Raw genomic sequence first — 14,487 nt, forward strand, 5'->3', positions numbered from 1 at the left:
ATCCTACACAGCCCCAAGCAAATCCCACAGTTGACTTTGCTGCAGGACTGGCTGTGTGCTCCTCGCTCTGCCGTATGAGTCCTGGCCACACTGTTCAGGTGGCTCGGGGTACAAGAGCTCTTTGAGCCAGGGTTGCACTGACCTCCTTTCATAAAAGGAACTCCAGTCCCATGCAAGGAGGATGGCAGGAGAACAGCTACCACAAATGATAGGCAAACGTAACTCAAACCAGCTCTCATCCTTTTCCTTCTGCGGAAGAATATGGGCATATTTAGGGTGGTCCAAATGGTACAGCTGGGAGTAATGGGATTGAATTAAACACAATTTAGGTTGGCTATATGGAACGTTTTCTAACGATGTGGTCTGGTAGGCTGTGGGATAATCTCCCTGGGGACATGGTGGGAGACCTCATCACTTAATAATGGGCTTGGCAAAGCTCTGGACACCTAAATAGAGGGAACACTCCAACACTGGTTACTGGGGTAGATCAGATGGATTACTTTCAACCTGAAAAGAAAATTAGAGACACAGGGGGGCCAGGTAACTGTCAGCGATGACATCCCAGTCCTGCGTTGACTTCAGCCCTATCACAGCACTGGACAGAGATGGTACTTTTAAGTGCCTCTTAAAGTCAAGGTACGGAGTTTTATTAAACTTCTGGATTTGCAAGCCATGCCTCCTGAGAGCTGTACTATTCTCTTCCTACTGCTTTTATTACCATGCTTAGGAAGCATCCACTTTCCTTCCTCTTTGATACTTTAATTTAAGGAATTTGCTAGCAGAGAATTAACAGATGGGCTTTGTGAAAGCTACCTCACGCAGGTAGCAGTTTGAAAACAAGTTGGTACCTAAGAAAAAGGAGGTAATTATTAAAAGGATAGGAAATGGCAGGCAGCAGTTCTGAAAGAACTTAATTGCACAGAGCATTCAATCACTGTTTCGAAGACAGTTATTAGGATCATGCTCCAGCCTTTTTGATGGACCTATTTTTAAAGAGGAGCTCAAAAGCAACATGCACTCATTGAAGTAGGACTAGAGAGAGGGAGTGCTGGTGATGGGCCAGTCAAGGAGTTAGATGAGCCCTAGAGTCAGTGAGTTCAGTTCCCAAAGGAGTCTCTAGGCCAGATTCAGCAAGGGAGTAGTTACACATCTGGTATAGGTTAGCCAGGAAGAGGCGTATACTGTAAAGTGGCCTAACCCTTCTTTAAAGCAACACCAAGAACAGAGATGGTAAAGACACACACATAGGATAAAACTAGCAAAATTGACACAAAACTCACCACCGTATCCCTTGCCTTCATCTCTGTTGTCGCTGAGGCAGGAATGTTTTATATGCATTTGGATATTAAGGAGCCAATGTCATTTGGGGACAGCTTGAGTCATTGCACACCCAAAAAGTGCATTACAGCAGTGCTGTTGCCTCAAAGCATATGTTCAGAAAGGGAAAAAATACCAGCAGCCAGGATGCTGATATAATCTTAGCTTGGTATCCTGGTACATACTTAGTAGTAGCATTATCTCCGTGACCAGGCTGTAGACTAAGGCTTCGCTGTGCTTGTTCCTGTGCAGTTTTTATGCTACCATATATTTTATTTTCCTTGGTGCCCTGACACAGTCAACACCCATAATGAGTAGTGCTTGCTGAATGTGGGGGTTTTCCATATTCCTCATTTTCCTATCCTTTTTCAGTTTGTGTCTGAAATCTTAATTACTGTTGACTATGCAAGAGACAAGATCCTTTCTATGGCCTTCCTGCAACATTTGGCATCTTAATGCTTCACAACTGTTAACAACCTCATTTGTGCCTCCTCAGTATGAACATGGTTGGATCTTCCTCCTATTCTACAGAGACCTGAGAGACGGGGAGATTCTGATCATCTGCCCATTCATTTGGACTGGCCAGCTTAAGTGCTGAAGTTGGCTGTTACATGTGGCATTTCCTAGCCATTAGAGACCTGACATTAGCATTAGCATTTTCTTTGTAAACATTGGGAGGGAAAGTTCAGTCCACTGAAAAAAAACCAGTTTTATTATATGGGATGATGTTGGCCCTTGCGTGGATCATTAGCAGTGTCAGAAACTTGAACTCCATTGTACAGTTTTCTGCTGCTTCAGCTGCTACTTCTGCTACTATCAGATGGGAACTGATAGTAGTGGGTCATCTTCCTTAAGGGGACCTGGATCTGCAATGGGACAGGAAAAACTCTTTGCCAGGAGATTTCACGGATGCCCATGGGCATCAGCAGCCCTGAGATCCACTCCTGGTGCTGGGAGGAGAAGGCTCTAGTTACTATAGGCTTTACTGATCCTGCCCCCAGCATCAGCCATTGGGCCTCAACTATATTACCTGTGTCCTACCTGATCCTGACTCCTGCTTCACAGCTCCCTGGCTTTGTCCCAGGACCAGTCTCATCCCATTTCCAACCTTTGTTTTTTCCTCTAGTCTTTGTCCCATGGAGGTTCATGGTTTTCTCTCTTACTTGGTTATTCCCAGACACCCACCTGACTCCTTCTCTGGTCTGACCATAGCTGCTATTTCCAGTCCCCTTGCCTAACAGTCCCATACTCTATTTCCCATCTGGCACTCACCCCCTGACTGCTTTGAGTCAGACTGCATCCCTTTCCATACCACCGTCGTGCCCGGGCAGGATCATTCTGGGCACAGGAGGGAAGCAGTTCTGTGCTGAGAGCTGCACTGGTCCATAGAGCAGGGATACAAGCGTGGAGGAAGCCCTGTCTTCCTCCTGCACTTCCATGGTCAAGAGTGCTCACTGCAGACAGAGTCTCTGGAGCTTTTAGCTGCCCTCCTGAGAACATGCGCAAGCTGAGATTTTTTTTCCAGAGGCTTATCACGTAGCCAAAACTGTGTGGTTTCTCACAAGAACAGAAAAAGGCACATATCCAGTAAGGACTGGCTCCCGTTTCCAATCATTTTCCAAGTCCTGTTCCAAGCTTGGAGTCCTAGGACTTCTCAATGAAACAGAGTAAGATTGTTTTATTTTAATGAGGGCCAAAGAGCACATTTTTCTCTACTGTCATCCTCTGAAGGCAGGTACAGTTTATGAAACCTCCACATATGAATGGGTGACTGCTTGTGAGGATGCTTCACCCCAGCCAAGATTTAGCAGGGTAGGGACAGGAAGGAACTGAGGGACTTTCTGATGCTCTCGCTGCATTCAAGTAGGGGTGAGCATCTGTTCTTGCAAGATGCTGAGTACCTCCTGGTGAGTACCTCCTGGTGAAGTCTTCAGGAAGTGAAAACACTTGGCACGACACAAGATCAGGATCAGAAAGCATGCTGCAGTGCAGATGGGAGTTACGAAAGCTCGTGAAGAACAGACACAGACTAAACAGTGCACACATGTATGTTGTGCACTGGGGTGCAAGATGAGCTGGAGATGATGCAGGAATGGTGTAAATTCATAGCAAAACTGAGAGGTCCATAAGATTTGCTCCCGAAGTAGTTTAACTGCTGAGTGTCCGTGACAAAGATATTGTTGGCAGTTAAAACAGGCATCTCTTAAATAGTTGTCATTTTTGTTTCAGTGACTATGCAGTGACTGCATTTCTAACTGATCCAAATAAGCCTCTTTTCCAAGTTGTATAAAAATGGTTTATGAGTTCTGGCCTTAGCAGTGGCATAAAACTTCCCTAGAATATCCATCCGGTGACGCTTTGTCCTCCCTTCTGCCGCTGGGGTCTGTCACACTTGTGCACACTGTCATTCCTAGCCAGGGAAGTTCAGGATTCCTGCGTGAGCGGGTTAAACGAGCTGCCACATTCGCAGCATGTTGATTGTGAAGTCTACCCATAAGGCAGCAGTTCGTAACCTTGTAGAAATATTTTTACATGCTCCACGCAGAGAAAATAACCACTTGTGCTCTGCTAGAGCTCAGCCACATGAAAGAGCCAGGAAGAACACCCCAATGGATGCTGAGAAAGGAAAGGGACCTATGCTTGCATCCAGCGCAGCGGGCAGCAGTTTCCAGATAAATATGGCATCTCGGCCACCTTAGCAGAAAGTGTAGACAGAGTCTTTCAGACTGACATTTCTGAGATCACTGCTCATGTTTGCTGTGAGGTGGTGGTACCCCGTGGGAACACATCGATTGGTACAATCCAGTCCCTTTCTTAAACACTTTGCTAGGACTCTGCCCCAATACTAGAACTCCAAGCATGTCCCCCTCCCCAAGGAGCTTGCTATCTTAGGCACATCCCCAGCTCTTGGTCTCCTTTTCCCTTGACTAATCTTTCTCCGAAGACCCTAACTGATCACTTTCCCATACACCTCTCTTTCTGGTTCCTTCACTCCCCCCATCCACCTGCTCCAAGCCACAGTAAATACATGTCTCTTTGGGCACTGAATTCAGTGTTGCCTTTACCTTTGCACTCCCAAGACACATCTATTCCCCAGATGGTTTTGAGGGCAAATAGGTTAATACTGGTTGAGCGATGAGAAAAGCCTCAGGTGAGCACCGGCACTGTGCACTGGTGATTACTCAGGGTGGGTGTGAGGCAGGACTGAGATCTCTACTGCCTGCCCGTTTTGGGCTGGAGACCCCAGCTGTGGGCCAGAGCTGATCTGCCTGAAGCTACTGCCAGCCCCGTTCCCAATTATTCCCCTGGGGTGAGTTGCACATCCCACCCCTGGGAGCAGCTGGGGCACCCAGCTCATGGGGAGCATTACTGCTGGAGACCTGCGGGCTCAGCTGACGGCTGCACAGCGCAGCTGACACAGTGCTTGGGAGAAATCTGTGAGACACTCCTGGCCTTTGGGGCCACGCGTGGTCACCCCTGATCTCCAGCGATCGCGTAAGTAAAGTGTAGCTGGCGAGAGAGCAGGCCTTGACTGGAAAGCCCCACTGCTCTGTAAACACAAACAAATCAGCCCCCATCACCTGCTTCCCTTCTTTATCTCTACATGTAATTTAAAACACCCTCCAGCCTCCCAAAGTCAAGCTTCAGCTGCTTCCCATCCCCTTAAGCCCCTTTAGTTCCTCTCCCCCCCAACCTGGCTGCTTTTCCCGGGCCAACCATCACTGCAGAGACAAGTTGCTCTTCTCTCCCACTCTCTGATCCTTTCTGTCCTGGGTGAATGTGGTAGGAACCACCCACAGCGTGTTTTCGTGCATGCATTTCTGCAGCCACCCCTCCCCCCCGCCTAGTTTTTTAAGTTAAACTATCTCTTGCTTTAAAGAGAGCAAATACACAGCAGTGGCTTTCATCACTGCTGTATAATAGAGCAGTAATTCTGTGCCAGGGACTGTTTTCTATTTTATTTTAAAGGGTTTATAAAACAGTGTATGTAATTGAGTGAGTAAACTGAACGTTTTCTGCAGCCCCTGAGGGCTGGAACTTCGTGGTGGTCCTGGGCCTAGGCCCTAACCTTTTTTTTTTTTCCCCTCTCTTCCCCCCCCTCTTTCCCCTCCTTCCCCTCCTCCTTTACAACCCAGCGTTGCCACCAGCAGCAGCAGCAGCAATCTGTCTGGGGCTAATTGAGCAAACAACAAGGAGATGCTTTCACATGGCTTTTAAAGGAATGCTCCGGCATCCCCTTTCTGTAAGCAGCTTGGCAGGAACCTGCCAGGAAGGCTGGGGAGAGCTGGGTCCCCGGGCCCCGGCCTGCTGGTGGGGTTTGTGCTGGGCTGCGCAGTCATTTCCGCCCCTCTGTTTATTTGCATTACAATTTGTTTTTAGCCAAGCACCAAAAGCTGCGCTGCTCCCCAGCTCTCTAGCTCTCCTTGCCTTGTGCGTATGTTTTTAAGGGGCTAGTGTACAGTATGTGTAAACAAATGTCTTCCAAAGCAGGAACGCATATATAACGAGTGACAGGTTTTTGATTTACACTCAGTAAAATCTCCATGGACGCTCGGTTCAAGCACCCAGGCTGACTTCAGGCTGGGCTGCGTCAGCAAGTTGAAGCAAAGTGCTAATCAGGAGGTTGAATGTGTTGATCAGCTCTGGATTTGCTTAGTACCAGATGCTCCCAATCTGAGAATATCTAGTTGAACATGATTTAAGGTTGCAGAGTCCAACTCGAAGGCTTTCTGAAAGTCCTTTCTCTAATCCCTCTTCTTTCTCTGTGGGCTGAATGCATCTGTAACCCTGCCAGTGGCAGATAAAAGGCAGCCTGGTAAGAAATCCCTAATGGGGAGCTGGGGAAGGAGAAGGGAGCTGAACAGCTAAACATGTGAGGTACTTCTCCCTCCTCCCCCAGAGTTTCAGGCAGAGTTTCTGCATGAACTGAGCTTGCTGGTACCAGCCAGAGCCACTGGCAACTGGCAGCCACGGCTGATAATGAAACGCTATCCGCAGCTCGGCTCTCTGGCACACTCAGTGGAGTCTGAATTCCCTTCCCTCTGCAAGGAGGGCTTTAGGAAGGGAAGAGGGAAGCAGGGTGAATCCTTATCTGCGTATCGTGTCCCCTGGGGGTGCGGAATCGGGCTTTGTTTCGAGCAAAACCATTCCCTTTATCGCTTAAAAACTTTCTCGCGAATTTGAGACAGGCACATTCATGTGTTTTCTTTTAGCCTGTATAAGGAGAAATGAGGTTGGTGATTTCATGCGAGTCTCTGAGGTAGCAGTGACATACCAGGCAGGCTGTGTGTGCCCGCTTCGGGGAATCTGGGCCACACGGATCAAGGAGGAGACAAAAACAGGCAGAGGAATGGGAGATGAGGGAATGCATGCTCTGATTTCCTGTGTGCCTTTGGCTACTTAAACTCCATAAACACGCTGCTGCCTCAGTGTCCCCATCTATAAAATGGGAACGCTTCTATTTGCCCACTCTCAGAAAGCATTTTGAACTCATCAGGTGCGAAATGCAAGATCTCATAAGGCGGCTACAAGCATGTCAGTGCAAAATACAAATAGTTGGTACCACCTCTGCAACAAAGTATGTGACAGGACCCATCCCAACTCTGCATGTTTAGGACAGTGCAGGATGCTGTCTGAAATGAAGCAAGAAGTTCCTTATTAAAAAGTATTGCTACAGATAACCTATATATAGAACCATAAATTGACATGGCTTTTATAAGCCTAGATGAAGGCATGTTTAATCTGCAGAGGCATAACGTAATTACTCACACTGGATGGTAGCCAGGGTCTTATTCACATCACAGAAATCAACATGATAGGTAGTCTGCTTGGAGGAGGTTCAGGAATGGAGTCACAGGAGTTGCTACAGGGCCTGTTTGAGATATATTGGGAAAGTTGTTGGGGGTGAGGAATGTTATAGCAAGAAGTGCTGCAGGTTGGATTTGAGGTACCTTGGCAAAGCTGTGTGGGGTCCAGGACGGGAGGAGAGAGGCGCTGAAGGCTGGACTTGGGGCTATTGGCAGAGCTGTGCTGGAGAGGTTGTGTGGTGCTACCTACACCACACTTGCACCTGGCACTTGTACAGTCAGTCCCTCATTTTCCTGAGCACTGCATCCACCTCTGTTTGTCCTGCCTAAAGTGCTGGAGATTGGGCTCCATGTTCCAACTTCGAGCTCCAAGATGTTAGCATGAGGCTCCAGGATTAATTATAAGTTGTCACTAAATACCCTGAGCAAAGAACTAAATGACTCAATCTGATGCTGAAGGTGAGCAGCAGTTCTTGATCTCCTTGGTTTTGCCTTCACAAGGGGTCTCTGAAAGGCAGTCGTGTGGCTAACCCAACTCTGTCCCCCAGACTGAGGAGACAGCAGGATCCATATGATTGTGGGGTCGGGGTTATAGAGGGAAATTATCTTGCCACAGTCCAAAACTCCTTGAAGTTTAAAGAGCAGTTTTTGATCAGACCTTTTCTGTAGCAGTGGTTTGCATGGTGCAAAGGTAATGTCTTCAATTTTAAACCAAGAGAAGCATCATGTGAGCCCGTCCAGTTTGGGGATTGCCAGGAACTTCTTCATTTAGCCAAAGGTGGCATGTTTGTTGTTTTGCAGCAGTCTTGCAAACTCCACTCCCCTGAGGGGAGGAGTTTTAGGTGGGTAAATAAAACACAACTCGTTATTTCCATCATCCTTGGCTATCCACCCCCGCTGCTGTGTAAGGTGTGGGAGTCAACACAGCATCCATCAGTGTATCCCAGCACCTCACAGGCCTTGATGCTTTATCCCAGGCTCCAGAGCTGATTGTTATTCCTAATGTGCAGAAGGGGAGATGGAGAGCCTAGGGGCACCGGTCAAACCACCTGAGCTCCACCTGAATAGGTGTCCAGCTCCCAGAGAGCAATTTAGATTCACCGCCTCCCGCCATGGTACCCTGAGGACACCCACTTTGAGCACACCGGCTTTGTGTCACGCTCTGAGGCCACATGCTTGGGTTTTTTAGGCACTGGGCTTTCAGTTGCGTGTTTTTATTATTTTGGCTTTAGATCCCTTATTTGCAGTCCTTCCCTGACAAGCTGCTTTTGCATTTTAAAGGGAAAGCTCTTTCAGTACAGTGCATTAACAGTGCTGGGGCAGGGACTGGCACATTAATGTGTCCACTGGGGCTGTGCAGAGCTCCTGGGAACAGGCAAAGGAGTGACCTTGTATAAATTGCCCTTCCAACAAATTTGCTCCACAGAAGTCTGAGGTGGGCTGTCCACCATTACCCTCAGAGATGATAACTGTGCTCAGAGACGTTGCTTCTCACGGATGCTTTTGGAGAGGCTCCATCCAGATTTTTATAATCCAGGAGGGAGAAGTCAGGTTTAAATTTTTTTTTTTTAACAGCCCTTTTTTTTAAGCTGCCAGGGTTGAGTTGGGATTGCTGAGAGGATCTCATGCTGCCTCGGTGATGGCTCCCCGACGCTGAGCAGCCAGCCCCTCTACTCCCCGATCTCCGTGCAGTTTGAGGGCACACAGCACACTTTAGGGACGGGGTGGATTACTGATCTTTAATTTTATGTCAGATCTCCCTGTTGGATGTTGATGGTTCTTTGCCTCGACCTAGGTGTACACCTGTCAGCAGCAGCTGTGACTTCCGTCGGGCCTCTCTTGTTTAGTAGTGACACATACATGTGAAAACTCTCATTAGAGAAACCTCCTGATGTTTAGTCAGTTGTTTAGGCTTTTGCCATGTGTGTGGGATACTGTCGGAGAGACACTGGAGTCCAAAGAAAGGCAGCGAATCCGTGTTTGAGTTCCCCAGAATCTGCTTTTCTCATTTGTTTTAAAGTTGCAGATTTGAAAAGTGCAAGGTCTGAAGCACTGCTGCAAAACTCAATTCCTCTTCTTTTCCTCCCTCTCTCTTTTCAGCCAAACATGTTAATGAAGTCATTGTGGGCACTGAACAGCTGATGGAGATATAACCCGAGTAGCTTTTAAAGATGATTTTATGGAAGCCAGCAGCAGAACCAGATGTTCAAGCATCGTAAGATCATCCGTACAGATCAGTACTGGCACAGTTTACCCTGTCATTGCTCCTTTCCTGTTCAGCTTTATATTTATGTCTTAATAAAAAAGTATTTACAGAGTGGTGTGTCCGTCAGCCCCTCCCCCCTCATTGGGATGCACATGGGTTTGTGCCGGGTAATATCGGTTCCTGCACGCCCGGCGAACGCACTGTACTTTTCCAGCAGAAGGGAGAGCGGGGACCACACAGACTGTGCCCGCTCCAAAGAATGACTTAGCCGCCCTCCCTGCAATGTAAACCACGTCCCTGCAGTCCTGCACCACCGTCCCCGAGCCTGGGAGAAGCCACTCGGGATGCTGCTTGTGCATCTCATCAACGCAGCAGGTGGGCAGTGAAACACACCGGCAGCGCGGGCTGCTCTTTGCAGCCCGGCAATGTTGCCAGCCTCCTCCTCCTCCTCCTCCTCCTCCTCCTTCTCCTTCTCCTCCTCCTTCTCCTCCTCCTCCTCCTCCTCCTCTCTCTCTCTCTCTCTCTCTCTCTCTCTCTCTCTCTCTCTCTCTCTCACTCATATGGTGCTGCCCCGTAGCACAGAAGTGTTTAAGCTGCGCCTCTTCTCTTCTGTAAAGGAGTTGAGGAGTTTGGCACCCATTTCCGTCAGGGCTGAGTTTAGTCCGTTACTTTGAAATCCTGCCCAAGAGCAAGTGTATGAGAGGGCTGGAGGGATGGGGGAGTGTGGAGGGGAGGGGGGGCATGAGCAGTGGGTGCTCTCTGCCTTATTTTGGTGGCTCTTTCGCTTGTTGGTTTGTTGTTCCTAATCACAGGCAAGAGGTCCCTCCCCACATCTAGATGGTCTCTGGATGACGGTACCTACATCTGTGAGATGAGCCGAGCGTGCTAATGTGAAACGCACGGCCTTGTGGTCAGGGGTTGTGCCAGGATTGTAAAGCACCTGGATGGGATTGAAACGCAAGCTGTTCTTTAACGTTTATAAATTGGACGCAAGTTCCTACCTAAAAGCTGTTTATTAGAATCTAATAGGATTCAATGGGACATTTATCTGCCCCGCCAGTTTGACATCCAGAGGTGCTTACAGCAACTGGCTGGGATGATATTTCATTAACTGAAGTGATAAATGTGTGCTTCATGGGCACCAATGTCCCCTGAGGAAAATTACCATTTCCTAGCTAATTTGACAGGAGAGAGATTATAATCCAGACATTCCCTGCGTTTCATAAACAGAATCCCTCCTGTATGGGTGAGGATGAGCTTCAAGGCCTTTGAGAAGCTGCAGAAAGAAGAAACGCGCTGCAGTTCAGCTCCGGCTTTATGCTAGAGGTTTTACCTTGCGTATGTGCGCAAACATGTTCCTAAGGTACGAAGCCTTTTTCATCCAAGGATCGCGGAGGCTTTACAAAGGTTAATTAAAGAGAGTTCTTGTCTGTGTGCAGCAAGGGAGCGAGGCATCCATTTTGGGTGTGTAGAAACAGAAGCAGAGTGGAGCGTAATTACCTGGCTTTGCATTTTACCAGAAGGCTGTGGCAAAGACGAAAGAGGTCCGCAGGGACTTTGACTCCCGGTCCTTTTGCTTAAACACAAAGCCATCTCCCTCTCCATTTTTAGGATACATCTTAACTTCTGAAAAGTCGGCATCCCCTTACTTAACAGCTACAGCTTTACCTCCTTGTGCCTTAATTACATGTTAAAGTCTCAGTCCTTTTGTTTAGCTAATTTAAGAAGAGGGTGGGGGGCTCTTTACTGTGCCGGTTAGAATTTAGCATTAATTTAGTGTTCTCTGACACTTGAAAACCTGGCCGGGATTTGAGGCATTTTCTTTTCCTTTTTGCCTTTTACGACCTGCAGGTGTTTGGTGTGAGATAAAAGTAGATCCCAAAGTGAGATTTCACAGCACAAATTATCAAAGTGAAGATTCACTCTTGATGTAGTCTACGTGTGTGGCAGTAATTATGAAAAATAATTCGGGATAATAGGGCCTTCAGGAATCCCAAGGCGGGCACTGGGAGGTTAACCCTTCCTCATCTGAACTGGTCTCCACGCCGCTGTCATCATCAGGTGAGCAGATGATGGGTTGAGTCAGGCAACTTTACAAACCGAGTGATAAACATTACAGTCTTCAAGAAAATCGGGGAGGCGACCAAGGAAAGGGAAGTTCAGCTCCCAGGAAGTTTTGGATGTGACTGTTTGGTCCCAGGTCGTACAGACCTTTGGGAAGGTGTTACTGGTATGGGCTGCTCACCAGCTTTGAGAAACAGGTCACGTCTCAGATAGCAAGTAAGTCTCCTCACTTTGCTGCTCTGTCGCGCCCAGGCAGCTGAGCATTACAGCCTGTGCCCACCACGGTGCTGTTAGCACCAAGGCGGTGCTTTATAGGCAATGTTTCTCTGAAAAGATGGAGCTTCCCAGTTCTGTAGACACTGGTGATTCCTGGACAGGCTTGTCCTGAGCGCTTCCTTGGCAGATGTACAGCTGGGGTTGATGTGAGAAGGTTCTTGCAGTGGCGTGTCACGTGCTGCATCCGCACACAGTAAAGCAGAGGCTTGTCGTGATGCCCAGCAAGGTCCCCAGCTGGCAGCACCTCGGGCTCCCGGGTCTCACTGAGCAGTGTCTTGCAGCTCCTAAAAGGCTTTTTCTGTGAGCAGGGCAGCAGGTTGGCGTGGGTGCAGAGCTCAGCGGCAGTGTGTGTGCACGCCTGGCTTGTACTTCTTCCTGTGGGTCCTTCACCCCTAGCACAGCGTGACGGGCACCTGAAGCTCTGCCCCCTTGCCCAGGCTCTTGTGAGAGGTGGGCACCACTTGCAGCAGCTCTGCAGCGAGGTCCTTCCCAGGATGTTTGCAGCCAAGCCCATTTGCAAGATGCAGCTTTGGGAAGAGCATTTGTCGGGCAGTTACAGATATCCAGAGCTGTGGCTCCCTTCCCTCAGCTGTTCGTGTTTGCTTTTGTAGGTGGCTGTTGTGATCTTTCAGGAAGCAGCAGCAGCTCATCTGCAGTCAAACCGAAGTGGATGGTTCCCATCTTCCTGGCAGCCTTGGAGTGGAGCCATGAGAGGGGGACGCGAGCAGCCAGCCATTCCCGGGGACAGTGGGCTTCCCACCCCGGCGGTGTTCAAAGGGACACAAAACCTTCTTTGCACCGCTTTGATCTCACTTTTGGGACAGTTTTTTGGCCTGTGGACAGGAAGGGGAGAGGAGTGCCAGGCTGAGCGGTCGTATGGCCTCAAGTCCACAGGTCTGGGTCCCCCGTCACCTGTCAAGCTGACACTTTGTGCAGCCCTAGACAGGACTCTCCTGAACTTCTTGGAGCTGGGCGTCACGAGGACTCACCAGTCTTTTACTGTCTCCAGTCCCCAAGGTTTATGCTGGAGAGCCACGTTGCTCTTGCTGGCTTCCTTGCTGGCTTCTGCACCTCACTTTCCTTCCTCTGGCTGCCTGGAAAGAGTGGTTTTCACCATGCCCTGCCCATCCTTTGGACTTTGCTGGTGGGACCTTCTCATCCCAGGAGACCAGAATTTTCCTTATAAAACCTTGCAGGTCTGGGGAACATCAATGTATTCAGGAGGTGCTTTGCTGCCTCTACGCTGGCCCAAGTCTGCAGCGAGGGCAGCGGCTGGCTCTGGTCCCTGCCCTGGTGTCTTGCTAGGGGCAGGGTTAGGTCGAGCCCCAGCTGGGGCTCGCAGAGGAGTCACCTGCGCCAGCAGCGATGGTGTGAGGACCGCACGCTGCACAGTGCGTGGTGTAACCCGCTCCCTCGGTACTGCCGGTCCCAGGACACCGCAGTGGCCATCGGTGCTGCCCTCCTGCCACACACGGCCATTCCTGTGGCCTTTGGTCACCTGTTGTAAAGGACTGCAGGTTGCAGTGGGCAATTGGGGCTGGGTCCGTTGCCGTACAGGCTGCCTGCCGTGCCCTGACCCAGCCCCCGGTGCCATGGGGGGAGCGCAGGGGTGTGGGGCCCTTCTTGCCGGGCAACTCACAGAGTTAATTCGGGGATGTGGAGGTGCCCTCACCAGGGTCCGGCACCCAGCACAGCCCCGAGCATCTCTGCAGCCGCTGGCCCACGGAGGCTCGCTCGCTTTGAGCCAGGTGGCTGATTTCTGGATCCTGTCGGTTTTCACTCCATCTCCCGGGAGCCAAGGTCCACAGACGCGCCTGTGCCTCCCAGACGGGCCGGCAGACGAGAACTTCCTTCCAGGCCCTATAGACAGACATTTTATATACCTTAAAATACGTGTGTATATAAATATGGAAAGCAAGAGCTGGGGAGAGCTTGAATCTAAATAAACTTGTATGTTTAAGGCTTTTAAAATGCTAATGTTGAATTTCAGGGGAGGGGGGACGCAAGGGGATTGTTGGACTGAGCACCAAGACAGCTGATGAGCCTGGATCGGTGCCTTTACAATTCAAGGAAAAATGGGATAGTTTGGGAAGGAAAAAGGGATTTTCTTGTTTTTGTTTTTAATAGAAAATAAAAGAAGCTGCCTTCTTATTTGCCTCCCTCCCCCAGTGCCGGAGCAGAGAGCGACTGGTGTTGTATGCATAAGCTATTCCTTTGTGCAACATCTAAATGGTTAATTGTGTTTGAGGAAGATGTACGGGCGAATGGAGGGACCACCCAGCAAGAGACAGACAAGAAAGAGCGATCTCTGAAATGTTTAACCAGAGAGAGAGCAAAGTTGTTTAAAAATATTTAATTTACAACATTCCACACTGCTGATTATAAATTGGCCGTCCAAAAACACTTCTGCATGCGGGGAGGGATCCAGGCAGCATGAAACAAATTCTTGTGATTGTTTTTCCTATCTTCCTCCCTCCTTTCCTTGGGGAGTTTAACCCCGTGGCAGGATGCGGGTTGCCCCAGGCAGGGAAGGTGGCGACCGACCTGCAGTCCCCGTGGTCTCCGGTGTGAACACCTGCGCCCGGGGCTGAGGCGCAGCCGTCTGCCAGCGCTGGGAGAGCAGGAAGGGACGGTGAGGAATGACGGACTGGTGATGCCAGCGGCAGGGACAGGCACATTTGAGATAGCCGGCGGGTAACAGCCCCACAGCCCTTTCCCTCTGATTTTCACCCCAGCACCAGGATTCCCCCAGAGCATCCAGCCGTGCTCCCAGGCGAGGACAGCCGGGAATCCCCCGGCGATGGGTTGGGAGACTCA

The 14,487-nt window shown here is 49.6% G+C and overlaps 1 protein-coding gene across 2 annotated transcripts in view; it reads left to right on the top strand.

The window, feature by feature from the left end:
• EIF2B3 (eukaryotic translation initiation factor 2B subunit gamma) overlaps nucleotides 1-12,444 on the top strand; it is a 104,851-nt gene extending 92,407 nt beyond the window's left edge. Inside the window, exons 12-14 of one of the 2 annotated variants that reach the window (XM_075710431.1) lie at nucleotides 9,225-9,705; nucleotides 11,182-11,391; nucleotides 12,282-12,444. In XM_075710431.1, the coding sequence (XP_075566546.1) occupies nucleotides 9,225-9,277 (53 nt within the window). In that variant the 3' untranslated portion in view covers nucleotides 9,278-9,705; nucleotides 11,182-11,391; nucleotides 12,282-12,444. Of the gene's footprint in view, nucleotides 1-9,224; nucleotides 9,706-10,560; nucleotides 10,632-11,181; nucleotides 11,392-12,281 lie in introns of those variants that run through there. The other variant, XM_075710432.1, reaches the window with a different exon arrangement.
• The last annotated feature ends 2,043 nt before the right edge of the window (nucleotides 12,445-14,487 follow it).

This window comes from Pelecanus crispus, chromosome 5 (assembly GCF_030463565.1).
Source record: "Pelecanus crispus isolate bPelCri1 chromosome 5, bPelCri1.pri, whole genome shotgun sequence".
NCBI classification, from domain to species: Eukaryota; Metazoa; Chordata; class Aves; order Pelecaniformes; family Pelecanidae; genus Pelecanus; species Pelecanus crispus.